Source organism: Colletotrichum phormii, assembly GCF_030913505.1.
Source record: "Colletotrichum phormii strain CBS 102054 chromosome Unknown BDP81scaffold_5, whole genome shotgun sequence".
Taxonomy (NCBI): domain Eukaryota; kingdom Fungi; phylum Ascomycota; class Sordariomycetes; order Glomerellales; family Glomerellaceae; genus Colletotrichum; species Colletotrichum phormii.
Genome location: NW_026851447.1, coordinates 344,839 through 363,833, shown reverse-complemented (window position 1 = coordinate 363,833; position 18,995 = coordinate 344,839). Strand labels below are relative to the sequence as shown.

Sequence of the window (18,995 nt, the reverse complement as noted above, 5' to 3'; positions counted from 1 at the left end):
AGGTTCCGGCGCCGGATTCCGTGATTGGCTCTAAACCCGCCTTCCTCCGACGTCGAGGTCCGCTGCTGCGCCGTCAAGGGAAACCACGACATCACGAGTTCAGTAAAGACTCGGGGTCTTCTAGTGATTGGAAAAGTGTGTGAGGCATTCTTTTATGATCAAGGTGGGCTAATGTTGCGGGAATGAAATAATCTCCCGTTCGTGCTGTTTGCTCACCTTACAAGAGCAAGTTTGAGGTCTGGGATTTCAGGTGCATTTATTATGATTGGCGTATTATCATCTATCTCTGATACAGCTATTGCTTGATGGCAAAACGACAATAATAATCTCAAACAACAGTGACCCCAAGGCAGACCTTCTTTCCCATGTCCCAGACCCTCAAGGTTACTCCACCCCTTAGAAACCAGACTTTCTCTTCTTTTTCTTCCCCGGCGACCGCATCCCGTGCCTCCCAGACATGGGCTGCGACATGACGACCGGCATCTGCGACGAGAAAATAGCCTGCGAAGACGGCACGGGCGGAAGCTGGCTCGAGCCGATGATGGGCGGCGCGAGCTTGGGAAGAGGCTGCGTTGCCGGCGGGGGCGCAAACTCTGGACCTCTTTTCGCCGCCGCCGCCTTCTTCGTCGCGGGCCCGGGCCCAGGCCCAGGCCCAGATGACTCGAAAACGTCGTCCATCTCGCTGGTCCCCCACCCGTGTTGCGACTGCGACGACGCGCCGAGGAACTGCGACCTGCGCTTCCGCCGGCGCGATTCGGCGCGGTGGCGGCGCTCGTTGAGGACGTCCATGTGTTTTGTGGAAGACGCAAGAACGGAGGAGACGTAGCCTTCTGTGCTGACGCCGCGGGCGGTGGGCCAATAGGCGAGGACCTTGTGTTGGCGGGCGGCGGGTTGGGGGTCTGTGGTGTTGATGTCTTCGGCGAGCATGCTTAGGCGCTGGAGGGCTGTGGTTGCGATTGTGGTGGGTGCGGGTGTTTGTGGTGCGGCGTCCGGGAGGCCCGAGGAGGAAGGGGCGGCGGCGGAGGACTGGGAGAAGAGGGACCCTGACGAGGGAAAGGGGATCGAGGATGAGAGGGGTATGTCGAAGGGTTGTTGGGAGCGGGCGCCTTTGGAAGGGGAGAAGGAGAGACGGTGGCTGAGAGCTTGGCCGCGTTTGGTTGGTGATAGAGAGATTCTCTGGCTGAAGGGCTGGCTTAGTTTGGTCGGGGAGAGGGAGAGGCGCTGGCTTGACGAGAGTTGGCTTCGCTTTGCGGTCGACGAGGAGAAGCGCTGACTTGACCGTTGGCTCGGCTGCCGGATTGGTAAGGGTGGAGGGTCTGGAACCCAAGTAGGGGCATCGTCTTCTCTGGTTGGAAGGTTCGCGTCGAGTACGGCTACACCAAAGAGGGATCTAGCGATGGCTTCGGCCGTCTCTGCTAGTACGACGTTGCGTGACTGTTGTGCTCTCGGCGGGAGGCCTGCTGGACTCCACATCTCCTCGAGCTGGTCGCGGATGTCTGCGAGGGGTGACAAGGTTTCCAAGCCGTGTAGGAATTGCGTTGTGAGAGGTTGCGCAATGACGCGGTCGGTCTGCGCGTTCATCATCTCCTGGAAGCGAGAGTCCCACGCTGCTACTGCCTCGTAGGACATAGGGGGTGCCTCAAAGGTATTCTCGTATTCGTGCCTGGCAGCCATTAGTACATGGAATAAAGTGTATGAATGAGATACTCAAACTTACAGAGTATGCAAAGGGATATAACCGCCCTCAGTCTCGAGACAGTTGACGGCCGCTTCCCGTATGGCCTCGAACACAGACAGAGGCCCCTCAATGGTAGCTTGCTCCGACGCCATGATGACCGACTCGATCGAAACATTGACGCGAGATACGAACTGGTCCAGATTCAGACCCCGAGGCCACCGCTGCTTCAACTGTGCTTCCTCTCCCGCCCGCTCGCTCTCCATGAGCTCCTGGTATCGATTGGCGCGACGCTGCACCAACTCATCCATATCACCCAGGCCATCGGGAACGACAAAAGTGTCCTCGAAATGTTGCAGGAACTGTCTTCGCCTCTTATTGTGCGCCTGTCTACGACCATCTCTTGACCACTCACGACTGCTATCGGGGGCCACCACTTCGAAGTCAGGACCGGCCGAGATTGCGAACAGGCTCTGGCTCAAGCTGAGGTCCCTGCCTAGAACGAACAACTGCTGGAACCTGATCTCGTGGTTGAGATACTCCAGGCCTGGGCCCTTGGCTGTTGCAGGAGAGGGGTTTCTCAGGAAAGCCGGCACTGGACACAGAGTCTGGAGCTTCGTCGCGTTGCCCGTGAGCTTCATGATATGGTGCTCAAACTGTGGCAGCCCCGTGTCTTCAGGCATGTAGAACCAGTAGACATCCACCTCTGGTGATTTGTCAGAGTAGAGAAAAACCGTGCATTTCTCATTTCCCGCCCCGGAGCCGCCGTGATGGACGGTCAGCCTTAGAGTGTCGGCATCCAAGCCCCTGAGGTGCGCAAAGGACTGCAGAATAGAGAGTCCGCCTGCCTTGTTGGCTGTCGTCCCTGAAGACGACGTCTCGATCCAAAAGAAACCCGAGCTCGTGAGGATGAAGATCTGACTCCTGTTCAACGGGTTTGGCTTTACGTCAAGGATGTAGTCTGGCTCGTCCGTCTTGAGTATGACCAAGCTCTTTCGAAACGTCGAGTCTTTGATATCGACGACCTCAAATTTTGCGCGGTTCCAGACGACGAGTTTCTTGGACCTCGACGTCAGGGCAGCCAGATCGTTTCCTGCATCAACATCTTGCCCTTCGGGCACATCCCAGAGGTCAACACCCGGGCCGGCCGCGCCGATCCACATCACGCCGTGAGGCTCTGCGCGGAAAGCCGGCGAGTCCTCGTCGGGAAGCTGCTCCGTAACACCCAAGTGAATGTGGCCGCAATGGCGGAGCTTCGGACGCATGCCGTTAGATCCCACCATATCTCGGCCCTTGACATCCCAGACACTGTAGTAGCCGCACTCATCTACGATGGCCAGCTGAGGCGGCTTCTTCTGCGAGCCGTAGCTGAAAGAGACATCAGAATGCGCAAAGCCGCCAGTCTGCTCCGAGGAGATGGTGAGGACGGGTCTCGGGTTGATGCGAGATGGGCGCTCGATAGCCTGGTCAATCCCCGGCGGGCGTTCTGAGACAGGGATCTTGTGGTAATCCGGCTGGAGGATGGCAGTCGTAGTCCGTTTCTGCACCAGCAGCCACCTCGTCGGCTCGAACCGGACCAAGCTCAGCGCAGGTTTGATCTGCAGAATCGGGGCTCCGTCACTCGACCACAAGACAGATTCTTCCTTGTCGTGCTGGTCGATGCTCAACATCCGAAGCGTAGGGCTCTCGTTCTCGCCCCATTGCCAGTTTGTCTCATCAATCTTGGACAGACGGAGGAGCTCACCCGACTCGCCGGCAGCCGTGGCCAATACGGAGACGGGGACAACCCGCGTGTGGTTGGTGACATCCGCCATCTGACTGATTGTCATAAGTGGCTGAGTCGTCGGCGCGGCATCGGGGCGCATGAGCTGAGCGAGTCCTTCGGACAGGAAGCTGGCTGCTTCGGAGCTGCCTACGAAAGCCTCTGGGTGAGCGTTGAACAGCCATCGTCTTTGCACTCGCTGGGAATCATAAACTGTTGATGATGGCGCCAGTTCCGCAGAACGAGAGGCAGGATAAAGGGTCTCAGGAGACTGTATGATCTGAAGAGCTTGGGCTATTGTGAGATTAGCAAATGGGAGAACCCAAGCCCGGCCGATGCGCTCGCTCACCTTGACCTGGCACCCGGCTCATATGCAGTTGAGGTGGTCCATCTTCAATTCCTTCATGAGGGACAATAGTGATTTTCGGGGGGCCATATAAGCGGCTAGTCTCTTCCCGTGCGTCAGCCATTAGACCCGTTCGTTCCCCGTAAGTCTAAGTAGTGTATTCGTGGGAAACTGGGCATGTCGTGAGAGAGCGGTGGGGTGTGCTTCATCATGCGAAAGATGAGAGAGAAGCCTGGCGGGCTATGAACGATTCGTGGTCATGCGTGGAAAGAGTGCCTAGCTAGTGATATAGAAACACATAAAAAGAACGCAGCCGTCAGATAACATGAGCTGACTGTTGCAGCAAATTCGAGGTCATGACGATAAAAGCAAAAGTGAGACAGCGACTCAAGACTGAATGGACTAAGAAAGAGAAAAAGTTCGGTCAGTCGCGGCTTCACACAAAAAAAGATGGGCCCCATTTCCGGTAGTTGCCCACTTTAGCCCAGCCAACCCCTGCCATTAGTTCGTCCGGCGCGTCGGGGCCACTCTTCAGACGCGTTTTCCCAGTGGGCAACTTCGGCCCCTGCCGACTCTCTCTTTTCACCTGTGAGCAGCAATTCAGCTAAGACACTTAAGCACCACTGCACCAGTACCACTGAAGTTGGTTGGCCCCGCTCCGCCAAACAAAGCGACATTGAATGCATTCAATGACCTCCATCTCACTCATACAATCTCGCAACCAGCAATAAGTTCCACCCTCATACGAAAATGCCTGCCGACGACCGAACCGGGAAGCAGGCCGCGGCCCAGCAAGCCGTTGACATCTTGCATGAGATCTCTACCATTCTCGTCAGTCGCGACGCCCACCTACCCTACCCTATCAAAATCTCACCTCAGCGACCTTATACTCCGTACTAACATGGACCATGTGAAAAAGAACTGCCATCTGGACCGCCGCACCCTGTCGATCTGCATCTCCATGATCGAGAATGGCGTAAACCCAGAGGCTCTCGCCGTAAGAATGATAACCCATCAAACTCCAAAGCAGGACGTGACACTAACGAGACCCCCGTCGCAATAGACCGTTGTGAAGGAGCTTAGAAAGGAGTCCCAGGAGGTCGACGCCCAAATCGCATCACGGAGGCGTCAATGAGCGTGTCTCGAGGTGGGAGTCTGGTATGAAAGTTACGACAAGGCAAGAAGGATGGGGATTACGGACAATGGGCGTTTCAGGCATTTGCGTTGCTTGTCTTTTTCAGTTTTTGTGTCTATTATGGATACCTAAATAATGCCCAGTTTCCGAGGGCTATGATATAAGAAAGAACCAAGCAGTGCCATCCGAGGCTGACAAACTCTGCCATCCTAAAAACGCCGACTAACCCTTAACCCGACCAGCTAGCGATATGCCCACAATGACCTTGACGACCCATATGTCCAAACCATGCGACCATCGCAAAAAACCCCAGTGTGCGCCAATCTTATATCCGTCTCTTGCAGATGCACCTCATCGTCTAAATCATGATTGCATCGTAGCCGATGTTACCGATGTCCGATGAGCATGATCTCGTTCTCATAGTCATCATCATCATCATCATCATCATCGTCCTCGCCCTCCGAGTCTTCTTCGTCCATGTCTGTCGACATTGTATCGTCCGAGTCACCATGACCCCGACCCCATAAGTTGAGAATATCATTCTCTGATTCGTCTTCTTCTTCGATTGCAGCATTTGCCGCGTTTGGTAGTGGCATACCGGGTGTGACTGCTGGCGAAGCTGACCTGGCAAAGCGATCCAACATCAGATGACGTGCCTCAGGGCCAGCATGAGACGAATGCCGTCGCCTGCCGACCTGCGGTATATCCATTCCTGCCGGAGCAGCAGCAGCTTGCGTCGTCACGGGAGTGGGCTGAATAGGAGAAAGAAGAGCCGGCGTGACTGCTGCTGGCGTGACGGGCACGTGACTGGCTGGCGTCTCTTCTCTCCCGCCGCTAATCTGAATCTCTACCGTGTTGTAAGAAGTGCAAATCGCGCACTTGAGACCAAGCCAGTGGTAAGGGACGGAACTCTTCCCGCTGCAGTCGTTACACAAGATTGTGGCGCGAGTGTCCCTGAATTCGGGGGGCATCGGCTGGGCAAGTATGGCCAGCTCTAATTGGCGGAATTGGCTCTGCATGTTGAGCAAACTCTTGTTGCAAATGGGACATTTGTATGATCTCAGCATGTGCTCGTCGTAGCACTTCTGATGAATGCTGTGACCACACCCCATAAATACGACTGGCTTGGGAGAAGTAAACATGTATTCTCCGCAAATAGGACAGTCACAATCCGTTGAGCGCTCGATGCACTTGTGTGACTGTTGAATAGAAATTGAGATGCATGCACAACATTTCTGCAGCACATGTTAGCGGCCGTCGAACAAAACTTCTGGTTTCGGACTATTCAAATACCTTGCAATGGAAGAAGTCCTTCCCGATGCCTCTTCCTCGTCGGCAGATACCACAGTCGTTACAATGGTAGATTGGATTGGATGGATGGTCATCCCAAAGTTTACACATGTTGCAGTAGTAACGGGCAGCGGTCTCTCCGCAATTCACGCAAACGTCTGATGCTTTCTGAGGAGTGGCGCAGAGCATGCATAGCATGTTTTTGGTTTCCTTCCTGACAAGAGTGTGATCCTCAACTGCGTCATGGCAGAAACGACAAGTACACCACTTGGCGCAAGTCGAGCACTGCAGCTTGACGTTGCGGCGGTAATGTTGACAGCCAAGAATCACAGCACCCTCAGGCTCTTCTCTTGTAGCAAGCTTTGAGGCCGCGTACGTGGGCCGGACATCGTCGGCGGTCAAAACAAACTTTTCTGGCGATGACGGTTCTCCTATCGAATGTTGCCAAAACTTCAACGACTCGAGAGGTGCCATCGGCAATGTCTGTTCCCATGCTTCTCCTGCGGGTATCACGCTGGCCGGTGCATTGGCTTGGCGCGGAGCGTCTCGAGACTTGCGATACCCCTCCATCAAAGCCTCGTGCATAAGCCGGGCCTTGTCGTCTGCTGCGATATCTTGTGACTGAATGTCGAGGAGACGCTTTCGCATCGCACCCATGCCGTCGTCGGCGGGTAGAGACTCCTGTGTTGTAGGTGGCATTGCGGCCATCGTGTATGGTGCGCTCTGGGCTAGGGGAACGGGAGACTGAGGTTGCTCGTCGTCGACGGTTGGCGGCAGTGTCGCAATGTCGAGTGATCGTGCCGGAGTGGGTTCGGGTGGCGCAACAGTCGCATGCCGGGTTGCGGGACTATCCAGGTCGCTCGGAGCGACGACGGGGTCGGACGAAGAGTCCCGCTCGGAGACAAAGGTTGTTCTCGAGATCTCTGAAAAGCGGCGAGCTTGTCGGAGGACCGGGTTGATGAGGAAGTCGGATACCAGAGACGACATTGAGCCAGGTAGGTATCAGCGGGGATATGAGTCGGGGGACCGAGCCGGATTTGTAGAAAGTGACGCGCAGCAGGGGAAGTCTGCTACATCCAGGGCGACAAGATCGAGAGGAGGGGAGGCGAGGATTGGATGGTCGGGGCACCGCGGGAAGGATATTTGAAGTAGCGGTGGTAGCGGTGTTGGTGGTAGTGGTGGTGGTGGTTGTAGTAGTGTGGTGGTCGGTGGTGCTAGATGTGGTACGGGACCGGACGATTGGATGCAGGAGCGATGACATAAGACGGCCGAGACCCCTTATGCAATCCGCTCTGTCTCTTGAGTCGTCGGCGGCGTCGGCGGAGACGGTTCAGAATGGTGGACGCAGTGGGGGTTTACTTTTCTGAAAGAGATTTCTGAAAGAAAAACCTGAGGCTTGATTTGAGTCCAGATCAGGTGTCGGAGAGTCTCTGGGACCTGAACATCTGCACCGCAATGGGGCGATTGTTAGCAACGATTGTCTGTGCCGATATGGATCAGACCGGGACCAGCCAAGGAGGGGGGAAACAGCACGGAGTGGACGAGAGTAGGGACGAAAAAAGACATGTGATGCAGCTGTCTAGCGTTTCCGCATGCGGGCTTCAGCATGTTGCAGAGTGAGAGAGAGGCTTGACTCGGCGGGGCAGATGAGCCGCGCCCAGGCGATGGTGAGTTATCTTACCTTAAGGTACCTTAGGTTGGCGACAGGCCCAGTGTCTGAGGTGAACGCAACCCCTTTTTTCGTTCTCTGAAGAAACACAACGATGGCGACTCCTGGCAACAAATCAGGTCTACCAGGTCTTTACTTCTTTGGGTGAGAAGTACCTGTGTTGTTGGAGGCTTTGCGCACCGCCATACAAGACAGAAAAAGTAAGAAGACTCTCTCATTCGGGTTGTAGAGATTCATGAGGGTAGCCTCCTGTGTAGCTGTGGTCTCCGGATACTGCTTCAGGTACTCCGTACTGGATAACCACCGCATCTGCGACCTGCACGGCGCAGGCCTCCACCGCCGTGGACTCCCCGAATCGCCGAGATGGAGTCCACACCGCGGCCGGTGGTGTCCTTCTCTAGGCCGACGGGATTGACTGGAGGATGCGCACTGGCATTTCCGGTTAGCTCCGAAAGCGGGGGGTCATCGCGCGGCCCGGAAGGGTTAGCGCAGTCGGAAACCATGGCTGAGCCACAGCTGCCATGAAGACAAGACATTGTGCAGTTGCATCTTTCGTGGATGTGGCCTGTGTGTTTTTTCCATGAAAAAAAAAAAAAAAGGATGAATTGTGTCGCGTCGTCTGGTCTTTGGCATGCCGCTAGCATTGCAGTTGTGGAAGATAATGGACGCCTCATCAGGTGGCTGCAGGTGCGTCCAAGCTGCATAAGTTGCTTGCTTTGGAAGCCAGGCTGGAGATGATGCTGCTCTGTATCCGTATGTAAGGTAAGTTTTATGGTCGTAAATGTTACCTTGCAAGGGAGGTAGGTAGATGTATGATATATCCGTAGTCTTGAATGTCACGACGTCAGGATCGAATATAGCGAGACGCAAGGTGAGGGTAAGGTGGGAGCGAGAAATCCAGGTTCCATTGACATTTGACTATGATCGTCGAAGAGTGAGAGCCGCGTGGGGATGCCATCTGTAGGACCTCAGGGGGTAAGGTATCCATCCGCGCTCAGTACCTGGTAGGCAGCTGTAGCCTGTGGGGGCAGGGGGTAACGGAGGGGCTATTTAGGGTCCTTCCCGGGCCATTCAGGCCATTCCATCGAGAGGACCTGCGCGGCCTGCTCAAGATATGCAGCCTATGCCACCCGCTTAGAGACCACTTAAGAGTAGCTGAACCAATAGATCAAGGCCATTGAACCCAGGGACGAGATTCGCGTAAAGAGTGGTCGGGGTCTCGCGCAGTCTGGAAGGAGTGGAAAGGGAGGGATACCGTGTCTGTTGGTGCATAGGTGGCATTTATTTCGTGTTGCCGCAAGGGGGTTCCAAAGGGTGGAAGGGTGCTCCTTCCCAGCTGCCCAGCTCCTCCCGATTTAGTACAGACCTCACCAAAAAAATTCCCACCTGGCCAAAGGGCACTCTGCCACTCTCCCGTTCCGCCTCCATATTAATTGCATGATTCCCTGGTAATTCAAAGTGCCCTTTTTCAGCTTTCCCTTTCTCTCCTTCCCCCCAAGCTGACTGACCTCACCTTCTTTCTTGATGAGCTGGTTTGGTTTGCGGAACACCTGTGCCTCAAGAGAAACCCGCTGATTCTCTTTTTGCGCGGCTTCTCTTTTTACCTTCTTCAATTCTCCAACTTTTTTCTCTTTGGCCCCCGGGCGTTTTTTTGAGTCTTGACTCGTCCGATCACTAACGAGGAGCTCAGAGCTCCTGTTCTTGGAGCTTGACTCTCACTCTTCCTGCACACACCCCCTTTGAAGCTGCCTTCATCAACGCATTCGGTTATCCCGTTTCGAGAGTCAGTCTCTACTCCCGCCCAACCCATTCCATACGCCGCCTTTCCGTTTGCTGACTGGTCTCACCAACAGCCATGGCTACAGAAAAGCCCATTGTCGCGTCCGGCGCGGACGTGGGCGATGGCGTCAGACGACGAGCCGTCCCCCAGGGCCAGTCAGTTCCCATAACGGCTGCCCCTGAAATCGACGACAAGAAGAAGATTGTCAAGAAGGTAAGCGCCTCCCTCTACAGTAGCCCAAGCTTTCCTAGACCTGCTTAGATACTGATACTTCATCTTTTTCCCAGCAGAGCTCCTTCCTCGATGACTGGGAACCCATCATCGCCCCCATCATCTTCACGGCCGTTGCCATCTTCACCCGGCTCTGGAGAATTGGCATCAGCGACATTGTTACCTGGGACGAGGCTCACTTTGGAAAGTTCGGAAGTCACTACATCAAGCATGAATACTACTTCGATGTTCACCCGCCCTTGGGCAAGATGCTTGTTGGCCTCTCCGGTGTTCTCGCTGGCTACAACGGATCTTTCGAGTTCAAGTCCGGAGAGAAATACCCCGAGGACGTCGACTACACCTTCATGAGAGCTTTCAACGCCCTCTTCGGCATCCTCTGCATTCCCATGGCCTACTACACTGCCCGCGAGCTGAACCTCAGACGTCCCGCCGTCTGGCTGGTTACCCTCATGGTCCTTTGCGAGAACTCGTACACAACCATCAGCCGCTTCATCCTTCTCGACTCGATGCTGCTTTTCGGTACTGTCGCGACTGTTCTCTGCTGGGCCAAGTTCCACAACCAGCGCAACGATGCTTTCGAGCCCGAGTGGTTCTTCTGGCTGTTCATGACTGGCCTCAGCATTGGCTGTGTGTGCAGTGTCAAGCTCGTCGGTCTTTTCGTCACCTCCCTCGTCGGCCTCTACACCATTGAGGATCTCTGGATCAAGTTCGGCAACACTAAGATGCCCGTTACGACACTGGGCGCTCACGTTGTCACCCGCGTCGTTGGCCTCATCATCATCCCCTTCCTGGTCTACATGCTCTCTTTCGCCCTCCACTTCGCCATTCTCGACCACACCGGTCCCGGCGATGCGCAAATGAGCTCCTTGTTCCAGGCAAACTTGAAGGGCACCGAGGTCGGCAAGAACAGCCCCTTGGAAGTCGCCTACGGATCGCGCGCGACCATCAAGAACATGGGATACGGCGGTGGCCTCCTGCACTCCCACGTCCAGACCTACCCCGAGGGCTCTACTCAGCAGCAGGTCACATGCTACCACCACAAGGATGCCAACAACGACTGGTTCTTCTACCCCAACCGTGCCGACGCGGACTACGACCCCGAAGCTCCTCCCCGATTCATCGGCGACGGCGAGACGATCCGTCTCATCCACGCCCAGACGGGCCGCAACCTTCACTCCCACGAGATCGCTGCTCCCATGACCAAGGCCGATAAGGAAGTTTCCAGCTACGGCAACTTGACTATTGGCGACGACAAGGACCACTGGACTGTGGAGGTCGTTCGTGATGTTGCCTCCCGTGACCGCAGCAGAATTCGCACTCTAACGACGGCATTCCGCTTGAGACACCCCGTTCTTGGCTGCTACCTCCGCGCTGGCAACGTCAATCTGCCTCAGTGGGGTTTCAAGCAGATTGAGGTGACCTGCACCAAGGCCAACAACCCCAGAGACTCGTACACCCACTGGAACGTGGAGGCCCACTGGAACGAGAAGCGTAAGTTGAAGCTATAAACTCCGTGTGTCTTGCTCAGCCTGCTAACTGGCACAGTGCCCCCTGGCGACCCTGGCTCTTACAAGTCCCCCTTCCTTCACGACTTCATCCACCTCAACGTTGCCATGATGACCTCCAACAACGCCCTTGTGCCCGATCCCGACAAACAAGACGACCTCGCCTCTCAATGGTGGCAGTGGCCCATCCTCAACGTTGGTCTGCGCATGTGTGGCTGGGACGACAACATTGTCAAGTACTTCCTCCTCGGTAATCCTCTGGTCTACTGGGGCTCCACCGCCGGCCTGGGCGTCTTCGCGCTTGTCATCGTCTGGTACTTGATCCGCTGGCAGCGCGGCTTCAACGATTTGAACTCGAAGGAGATTGACCAGATCCACTACGCGGGATTGTACCCCGTGGCCGGCTGGTTCCTTCACTACCTCCCCTTCGTCGTCATGGCCCGTGTCACCTACGTTCACCACTACTACCCTGCGCTGTACTTCGCCATCCTTACTTTCGGCTTCTTGGCCGACTGGTTCCTCCGCAACAAGAACCAGGTCTTCCAGTACGGCGTGTACGGCGTCCTGTACGCCACCATTATCGGTCTCTACATCCTCTTCAGCCCCATCTGCTTCGGCATGACGGGCAACAACAAGCAGTACAGCTACTTGAAGTGGTTCGACAGCTGGAGAATCTCTGACTAAATCTGACGATTTACCACCGATGCCAAGGTTGTATTAGAATGATTCCTCCCACGGGAATCCTGTACTTGAACGGCCGAGATCCATGACTCGGCTTTTCTACCCAACTCTCTCTGTAAGGATATGGGCGATAAAAACGGTGGCAAGATGGGCCTTTCGAGCTTGGGGAAGCGCAAGTTGACGGGATACACAACTTCCGTACATAATGCAATATGAAATCTGTTCCTTGTTCCTACTATTTCTTCTCGTCGTGAGTTGACCTGCCCATTGACCATACATTATAATTACAAAAAAAGTAGTAGTACAAAGTGGGTTGAATGCGAAAGAAGGAAGAAGAAAACTGCTGCTAATGGCCTCTGGGTATCACTGTCCTTATCGTGTATGCTTTTTGGTTGCTTCCTGCTGCCGGCTTTATCTAACAACAGCCGCCGCCGGAGCCCTTATTCGCGTCGCCCCCTATTCTCACTTGCTTATTCCCCCCGGCACTCGGCCCCTTGACACCAGACCTCCTGTCGTTGAGGTCATATTTCCCGGCCTGGATGTTATTGTATATCCTCTCAGCGACGCGCATAAAGGCCCTTTCGACATTCTCGCCGCTCTTTGCGCTCGTCTCGACGTACTCAAAGACGCCGTTCTTCTTGGCCCACTCCTCGGCCTCCTCCTTTGTCACCTCGCGCTTGTTGTCGCCGTCACCCTGAGTGAGGTCGGCTTTATTGCCGACGAGGATGACGACGATGTCCGGCTCGGCGATCTGGCGCAGGTCGTTGAGCCAATCGGTCACGTGCTGGAAGGTTTGCTTGCGGCTGAGGTCGAAGACGAGGAGGGCGCCGCTGGCGCCGCGGAAGTAGGAGCGCGTGACGGATTTGTATGTTTCCTGGCCGGCGGTGTCCCAGAGGGAGAGCTTCATGTGCTTCTGGGGCCCGTCTGCGGCAGCTGAAGAAGGGGAGATTCGCGGGGGATCGGGGAGGCCGGTGGAGGTTGTGCTGCCGTCTGGGTTCGTCTTTGGTTCGGGGGCGGGCGGGGGAGGGGGCAGGGTGTTTGGGGGACCGACGGGGACGATGCGGGAGCCGAATTCGACGCCGATTGTCACGTCGTGGTGCGGGGAGAAGCGGCCTTCGCAGAGGCGGATGGTTAGGGAGGATTTGCCGCAGCCCGAGTCGCCGATGCAGACGAGTTTAGCGATGTAGTCCCATGGTGGAGACGACATGGCCCTTTGCGAGTCTGTGGCTTTTTTTGTGTGTGAGGCGGGAGGAGGAGGAGGGAAGTATGTGCGTGTGAGCGACGAGGTTCGATGCAGAGGTCTGTGGTTTCGGTTCCGTGACTTTGATGAACCAGATAGATAGCTGTGCTTTTTTTCCCTTTCGATTGTCTCTCTCGGCTGGCCCGCGAGATCGTTTCTGCTGGTGATGGATGGTTTCGAAGAGGTGGATTGGAAGGGGACCGTGTATGGTGTGGTTAGCAGCAGCAGTGGTGGTGGTGGTGGTGATGGTGGTTGTTGGTTGGTCTGATGTTGGAAAGCTTCAAACAGCTGTAGGTTATCGGAGCACGTGCTCAGAAGTTCACGTCTGACAAGGGGGGGGCACTGGGCACTGGGGGGCTGCTTCGGCTCCGATTGAGGGAGACAGACGAATGAGCGGGATGTTCAGAAACGGTTGGCAACAGAAGGGATGTCGTCTGTTCTCAATGTTCGGTGTCCGCGTGGTTCCCGAGAAATGATGTTTGAGCCTGGGAGATGACTTGATGGCGACCTCTCCTTTATCCAAGCGGAAGATGACCTCTAGATTGGGTTGTGCGAACAACCTTCTAAAGGCTCTCTGAGAGGTGGAATCGGAGGTGGAAATGTGCTGCTCTGCAAGAAATGGGCGAGTTGCATCACGCTGGCCAGTGTTTAAGATGGCGCCCCCCCTTGTCACAGGCTAGGCCTAAGAAGACGACAGAGCCCCAATTTAAACTGGACCGATGACCAGGGAATCTGGCGGCAGGGATTTGGCATGGTGTTATCAGTGACGCAAGTGCTTAGTGATAAGGCGACGGGATCTGAGGCGCTTGTTTGCGCAGAGTAAGGTGGTAAAGTACGTAGCGGCAGCAAACAACAACGGCGTCAGTTGACGATGATTGGGGAAATGACTGACTTACCCAAGACTGAATGAATGACTCGGAAACGGGGGTTAAACCGGGCCAAGTGCTTTCTTAGTTGCCGGTCTCGCGCCAGGACATGTCAGTGCCATGCAGGAAGCAGTATGTATTGAAGAGTCCTCGGAATCTCATAGTATTCCGTATAGGTATAGAAGACGGCGGGCATAAGTGACTGTGACGCACTCCACTGGGTAAGGGGAGCAGGTGCCATGTATCAACCGCAGTGAAAGGCAAGATGCGTGCTCCAGCTTCATGTAGGTTTTCCCTTGGGTTGATGCTGTATGCGCTTCTCGGAGTTCCCAAATCAAGGCGAACATGGAACTGGGAGGAACCCGCCAACCCGCAGCCATGCCATCTCAGGCAATCCGGGCCCTCAATGCTGCAATGCTGCAATGCATCCGCCAACTTACCGCCTTATCGCCCACCACGATAAGTCCGATGAGTGCCGGCCGCAGCCCGTGGGTGGCCCCCTGCCTCCCCGGGTATCGACGTTATGAGTGGCTGGGTTGTTAGTGAGGTAGGTACCCGGCAGGAAGGGTTCCCAGGTGAAAGGTACCTTGTGGTTGTGGTGTGGGCGGTGTCGCGGGTGTCGTGTGCCATCTGTGTGCCACTGCTTAGGCTGCATCAGCGTCCGCGCTGCCTAACAGTAACAGGCGGGTAAAGCCTTGCGTTACCTAAGGTACCTTGGGTGGGATTTCCACGGGCACCCCAGAAGGCGCCGCCCCCGGTCATCCATGTACTCTCCCAGTTCCCTCACTGGCCCGGTCCACTTCCATCAGTCAGTCACTCACCGGCCCAGGCACCTTTCACCTCTTCGTCTGTACCGCATGACCTTTGATTCATATCTTTTCCCAGAACCTGGTGCAGATGCCCTTCTCACGAGCACTCCGGGCTTGATCAGAAATATTGTTCCTACCCAAAGGTGGCACTCTCTCCGGTCCAAGAATAGGCGTCCCGCAGGAACTGCCGTCGACCCGTCTCTTTCTGTTTGCGTATACCATTAGTGTCCACCGCCGCCGCCGGCATCCAAAACATTCCAGCCGTTTACTCTTTGTCCGTCATCATCATTCATAGGATCTTCACCAACCCGACACTTATCTGCCCCGTCGTCCCGCGTTCCTGTCCTGCCACCTCCCAAGAGCACGCGAACTTTTTCTGAGGGGACAAGGTCCTCGCTATCGGTAGCACCATGTTCTCGGAATGTAAGTCTCATACACCGCTGGGGAACCACCCCCGGCGACGCCCAGCGGCGGCGGTCAACCAACTAACTCTCCCCCAGATGCGTCCAGGTTTCTGGCGCAATCACAGTCCCGACTCTCCAACTTTGCGGGCCAAGATCAAGGCAACGAGAACCCATCACGACAACCGAACGACTGGTCATCGCGGGCCCCTCCTCGAAATGGCGGACGCTCCTTCCTAGGTAGAGGCTACGGAGGAAACCCCTACCAGCCGGGCGGCGGTTCGCGTTACGGCCAAATGGGCTTCGCTTCCCGCATGTCCACCGCCCAGGATGCGCCGCTGTTCCATAGCACGCTCGACGAGTACATGGAGGAGGACGAAGAAGACGAGAGGGATCGCGAGGCTGCGGATATGGCCGCCCTCCACATGTCTCGGCGCGTGGCCGCTGCGAGCAAGATGGCAGAGAGCTCCGAGACGGAACCAGACGCTAGCCGCGGCTCGCTGGAACAGAGCAGCGAAACACCCGGCCGAAGATACCAGGATCGCGGGCTGCGGAGAGGTATTCGCAGCAGTTGGAATGGTACGAGGAGCTTCAGTGGACGGAATCGTGGGAGGGATGTTATAGACGAAGAGTCGGAGGATGCCCCGCGAGAAAATTCCGACCGGGAGTCAGATACGAATCCTAAAATGGTCGACATCGGGCTAGATTCCCAAATTATTGACGACGACGACGACCCGTCTGCGTCGCTGCTGAACGAGGCGCCTACGGACTCGAGCCCGCCCGCCTTCCAGAAGTTCCAATCCAAGTCCGGAGACCGAAAGTTCCCACTGACAAGGGAAGCTACTCGAGAAGATGACTTTGACGAGGCCCGCCGGGCCAGCTCCGACGATGAGGCCCTGCCTGCCACTGTTCCCCTGGTTGAAGGAGAGATATTCAAGTACGACCCGTTCTTCGCCTGGATCTTCCTTATTGCGCTCGCCGGTCTGGTGTCTACCTTTGTGCTTGTCTGGCTACATACTGGCACACCCAAGAAAGGATGGGGTGACACCGTCTACACAACATTACAAGCATCCTTTCACATGCTCGCCGTGGATACCCTGATTTCGATCATAGTATCCTTTGTGTGGCTCGCGGCACTTCGATCCTTTGCCCGGCCGCTGGCGTTGGTGATCCTTGTTGCGGTACCCATCATCATGTTTTCATTCACACTATACCCCTTCATTTCCAGCTATGAGGGCAGATCACATGGGACCAGCTTCCAGGATCGGGCCATGCGATGGGCTGCTCTCGTCCCCGCCATCTCAGCCTGTGTATGGGTGTACATGGCTTGGAAGGGCCGCAATGCCATCCGTCAGGCGATTGAGATACTGGAGTTCTCTACAAGAATTCTTGCAGCAAATACGGCACTCCTCATCTTGGGTTTCAGCTGTCTCGCGATCATAGTAACGTGGACCTGGGTCTGGATGTGGATGTTCTCGAGAATCTTCTTGGGAGGGTACTTCTCTAGAAGACTCGCCCGGTTCATCATCAGCGTGTCTAGCTGGTGGCTGGGCATCTGGTTCGTGTTGATGTACATGTGGACAATCGGAGTCATTAACGCGGTGCAACGGGCGACCACGGCAGCGACAGTGTCCCAATGGTACTTCCACCGCAACGCGGCACCGGCCCCAACGTCGGCGGAGATTGTCACGGCTGCGCTTAACCACGCGACGACGACCATCTTTGGCAGCATCTGCGAGTCGACGTTGATTGCGCTGCTTATTCGGGCGCCGCTGCTCGTGCTGCCACGCAGGTTTGCTAATATCCTGCAGCACATTGCTGCCATGTGGATTCCGACGCCCATCGCAGCGCTCACGAACCCTCTCACCATCACGTACGGAGCGATTCACTCGCAGAAGCTCCACACGGCGGCTCGCGGTCTCAGCCAGATGGATTTCTTGTCCCCGCAACGTCCTACGACAACACTGACACCGCAAGTGTTCAGCACACGGCGGTCCAGTCACTCCCCTTTGCTTCCTTATCGGCTCGCAAAGATGCTTTTGTACGCGACACGGTTTATCATGGCAACGGGACTCGGTTTTGCTGGATGGGTCATGACGGCGAAGCAGCTCTCTATCGCTCTGCCGGACGGAATGGGGGTACGGGGCTCGGCGTACGCATATGTGGTTGGCATAGTAGCCAGTTTCATTGGGTTTTCGGTCATGGGCGCCATGGAAGGCATTCTCAGCGGTATTCTGGACGCGGTTGTCATCTGCTACGGCAGCGAACGGCGGATGGCTAGCGGAGGCGGCGCCTACTGCATGGAGGCGGCGTACCTCTTTGGAGAGAGAAGACGGGACGAGAGGGGTTTACCATGAGTTAGGTTTACTTACGTTTACCTGTAGTTGTTGATCTTGCTTGTTACAGCACTTTGGAGAAATTGTATACTTGTGAGGAACGAGGAGTTTTGCCTGCGCTAGCGTGCTTATATGTCTAGATGGGATAGACGCCTCAGGGTAGGCCCTTATTCGATGGAGCTTTTTGATGGTATTACCTACCTAGGTGCCTAGTCTCATGACATGCTGAGCACACTTCATGACCGAGCTATGGCGTTTTTTGTGTATATGAGTGAGTTGATGAAGTGGCGGCGGGAAAGTGACAGTGCCAAGGATCCGGGATACGCTGCGCCACAGGTGTCTTCGCAATGTCAACGGTCACTCTCTTTCGCCCGAGAGGAGTGGTTCCGTTTGGAAAGAGAGTGGAATGGGGGGGAATGGGCTCGCCTTGGCGCAGAGGGCGGAGTGCGGCGTGGCTTTCTTGTCGCGGGTGATTGTTGGCCTCTTGCTTTTGTCCTTCGGGATGGAGGAGTATCACGACCCGAGGTTGGATTTGCATTACGAGGGCAAAAGGACACCAGCCACAATCTTTGTGCGTCGTGAATAGCTGACTTGTTTGCCACTCATTCAACTTTGAATATGCGTATCAAGCAAGGTATGAAGACTGAAGCGGAGGGGTGTCAAACTACTGGGTACCTTCAAGCTCCACGGGTGACGGGCCTGTGCGAGACGTTTCCAGTTCGACCTGAGGTAGCTTTTTTGGAGGGGGGGGGATTCGGTTTTACTGCAGACGGGAGGAGTACTGTTGGGGTATAAGAAAGCTTGTTTTACGTTGTAAAGGGACTTGTCAGATACCTTGCCTTGCGTATCGGCTCTCCGGCATCCCGGGTCACAGTGGGAAAGCGACAGGCCAGAAGGTGAGGGGCGGCGGCGTGAGGGGCTGTGCTTTGCAGCTCGCAGCAGCAGCTCGCATCATGCTGTTGCAGCATAGCCAAGACGGAACCCGCAGGATAGGACTGGACTGGGAGAGGCAAGATAGGCACAAGTATGGAGTAGGGCAGTGAGAGCAGCTTCGAGAAGCGAGATCGAATCGAACTAGAGGCGGTTGTGATCTACCTTACCTTACGTACTTGTCAGATATCCGTACCCTTTGCCTCTATCCGAGTTTGGTCTATAGCACGTCATTTCGTAGGTAGCACGACGGCAGCGACTATTATCTCAATACTCTCTGTACTGTTCCAGAAGATGCTAGGTTTAGTGAGTGAAGACACGAAGCCTCGTTCAGCAGTT

The 18,995-nt window shown here is 55.5% G+C and overlaps 6 protein-coding genes across 6 annotated transcripts; 3 read left to right on the top strand and 3 right to left on the bottom strand.

The window, feature by feature from the left end:
• Positions 1-167: 167 nt before the first annotated feature.
• Positions 168-4,146, bottom strand: BDP81DRAFT_369011 (RNA polymerase I-specific transcription-initiation factor-domain-containing protein). The gene is made up of 3 exons (XM_060586580.1): positions 3,787-4,146; positions 1,718-3,731; positions 168-1,663 (listed from the first exon to the last, which is right to left on the bottom strand). The coding sequence occupies exons 1-3, from the start codon at positions 3,905-3,907 to the stop codon at positions 397-399; spliced, it is 3,402 nt and encodes a 1,133-aa protein (XP_060448004.1). The 5' UTR covers positions 3,908-4,146; the 3' UTR covers positions 168-396.
• Positions 4,147-4,533: 387 nt separating this feature from the next.
• On the top strand, positions 4,534-4,918 carry BDP81DRAFT_391509 (mitotic-spindle organizing gamma-tubulin ring associated-domain-containing protein; the record flags this gene model as incomplete). Its single annotated transcript, XM_060587552.1, has 3 exons — positions 4,534-4,614; positions 4,703-4,780; positions 4,847-4,918. The coding sequence occupies 3 exons, from the start codon at positions 4,534-4,536 to the stop codon at positions 4,916-4,918; spliced, it is 231 nt and encodes a 76-aa protein (XP_060448003.1).
• Positions 4,919-5,304: 386 nt separating this feature from the next.
• BDP81DRAFT_313064 (CHY zinc finger protein) lies at positions 5,305-7,195 on the bottom strand (the record flags this gene model as incomplete). Its single annotated transcript, XM_060583863.1, has 2 exons — positions 5,305-6,153; positions 6,212-7,195. The coding sequence occupies 2 exons, from the start codon at positions 7,193-7,195 to the stop codon at positions 5,305-5,307; spliced, it is 1,833 nt and encodes a 610-aa protein (XP_060448002.1).
• A 2,537-nt stretch (positions 7,196-9,732) lies between these two features.
• BDP81DRAFT_458873 (dolichyl-phosphate-mannose-protein mannosyltransferase) lies at positions 9,733-12,077 on the top strand (the record flags this gene model as incomplete). The annotated part of the gene is made up of 3 exons (XM_060593471.1): positions 9,733-9,870; positions 9,945-11,379; positions 11,434-12,077. 3 exons carry the CDS (start codon positions 9,733-9,735, stop codon positions 12,075-12,077), a joined length of 2,217 nt encoding a protein of 738 aa, XP_060448001.1.
• A 412-nt stretch (positions 12,078-12,489) lies between these two features.
• BDP81DRAFT_447094 (ras family protein) lies at positions 12,490-13,281 on the bottom strand (the record flags this gene model as incomplete). The annotated part of the gene is made up of 1 exon (XM_060592142.1): positions 12,490-13,281. One exon carries the CDS (start codon positions 13,279-13,281, stop codon positions 12,490-12,492), a length of 792 nt encoding a protein of 263 aa, XP_060448000.1.
• A 2,118-nt stretch (positions 13,282-15,399) lies between these two features.
• On the top strand, positions 15,400-17,747 carry BDP81DRAFT_458871 (uncharacterized protein; the record flags this gene model as incomplete). Its single annotated transcript, XM_060593470.1, has 2 exons — positions 15,400-15,412; positions 15,490-17,747. The coding sequence occupies 2 exons, from the start codon at positions 15,400-15,402 to the stop codon at positions 17,745-17,747; spliced, it is 2,271 nt and encodes a 756-aa protein (XP_060447999.1).
• Positions 17,748-18,995: the final 1,248 nt, after the last annotated feature.

Coding starts and splice junctions, on each gene's coding strand:
- BDP81DRAFT_369011 (XM_060586580.1), bottom strand. CDS start 3,907: ATGGCTGACGCACGGGAAGAGACTAGCCGCTTATATGGCCCCCCGAAA. Junction 3,732..3,786: donor GAGCCGGGTGCCAGGTCAAG/GTGAGCGAGCGC, acceptor ATCTCACAATAG/CCCAAGCTCTTCAGATCATA. Junction 1,664..1,717: donor TATATCCCTTTGCATACTCT/GTAAGTTTGAGT, acceptor AATGGCTGCCAG/GCACGAATACGAGAATACCT.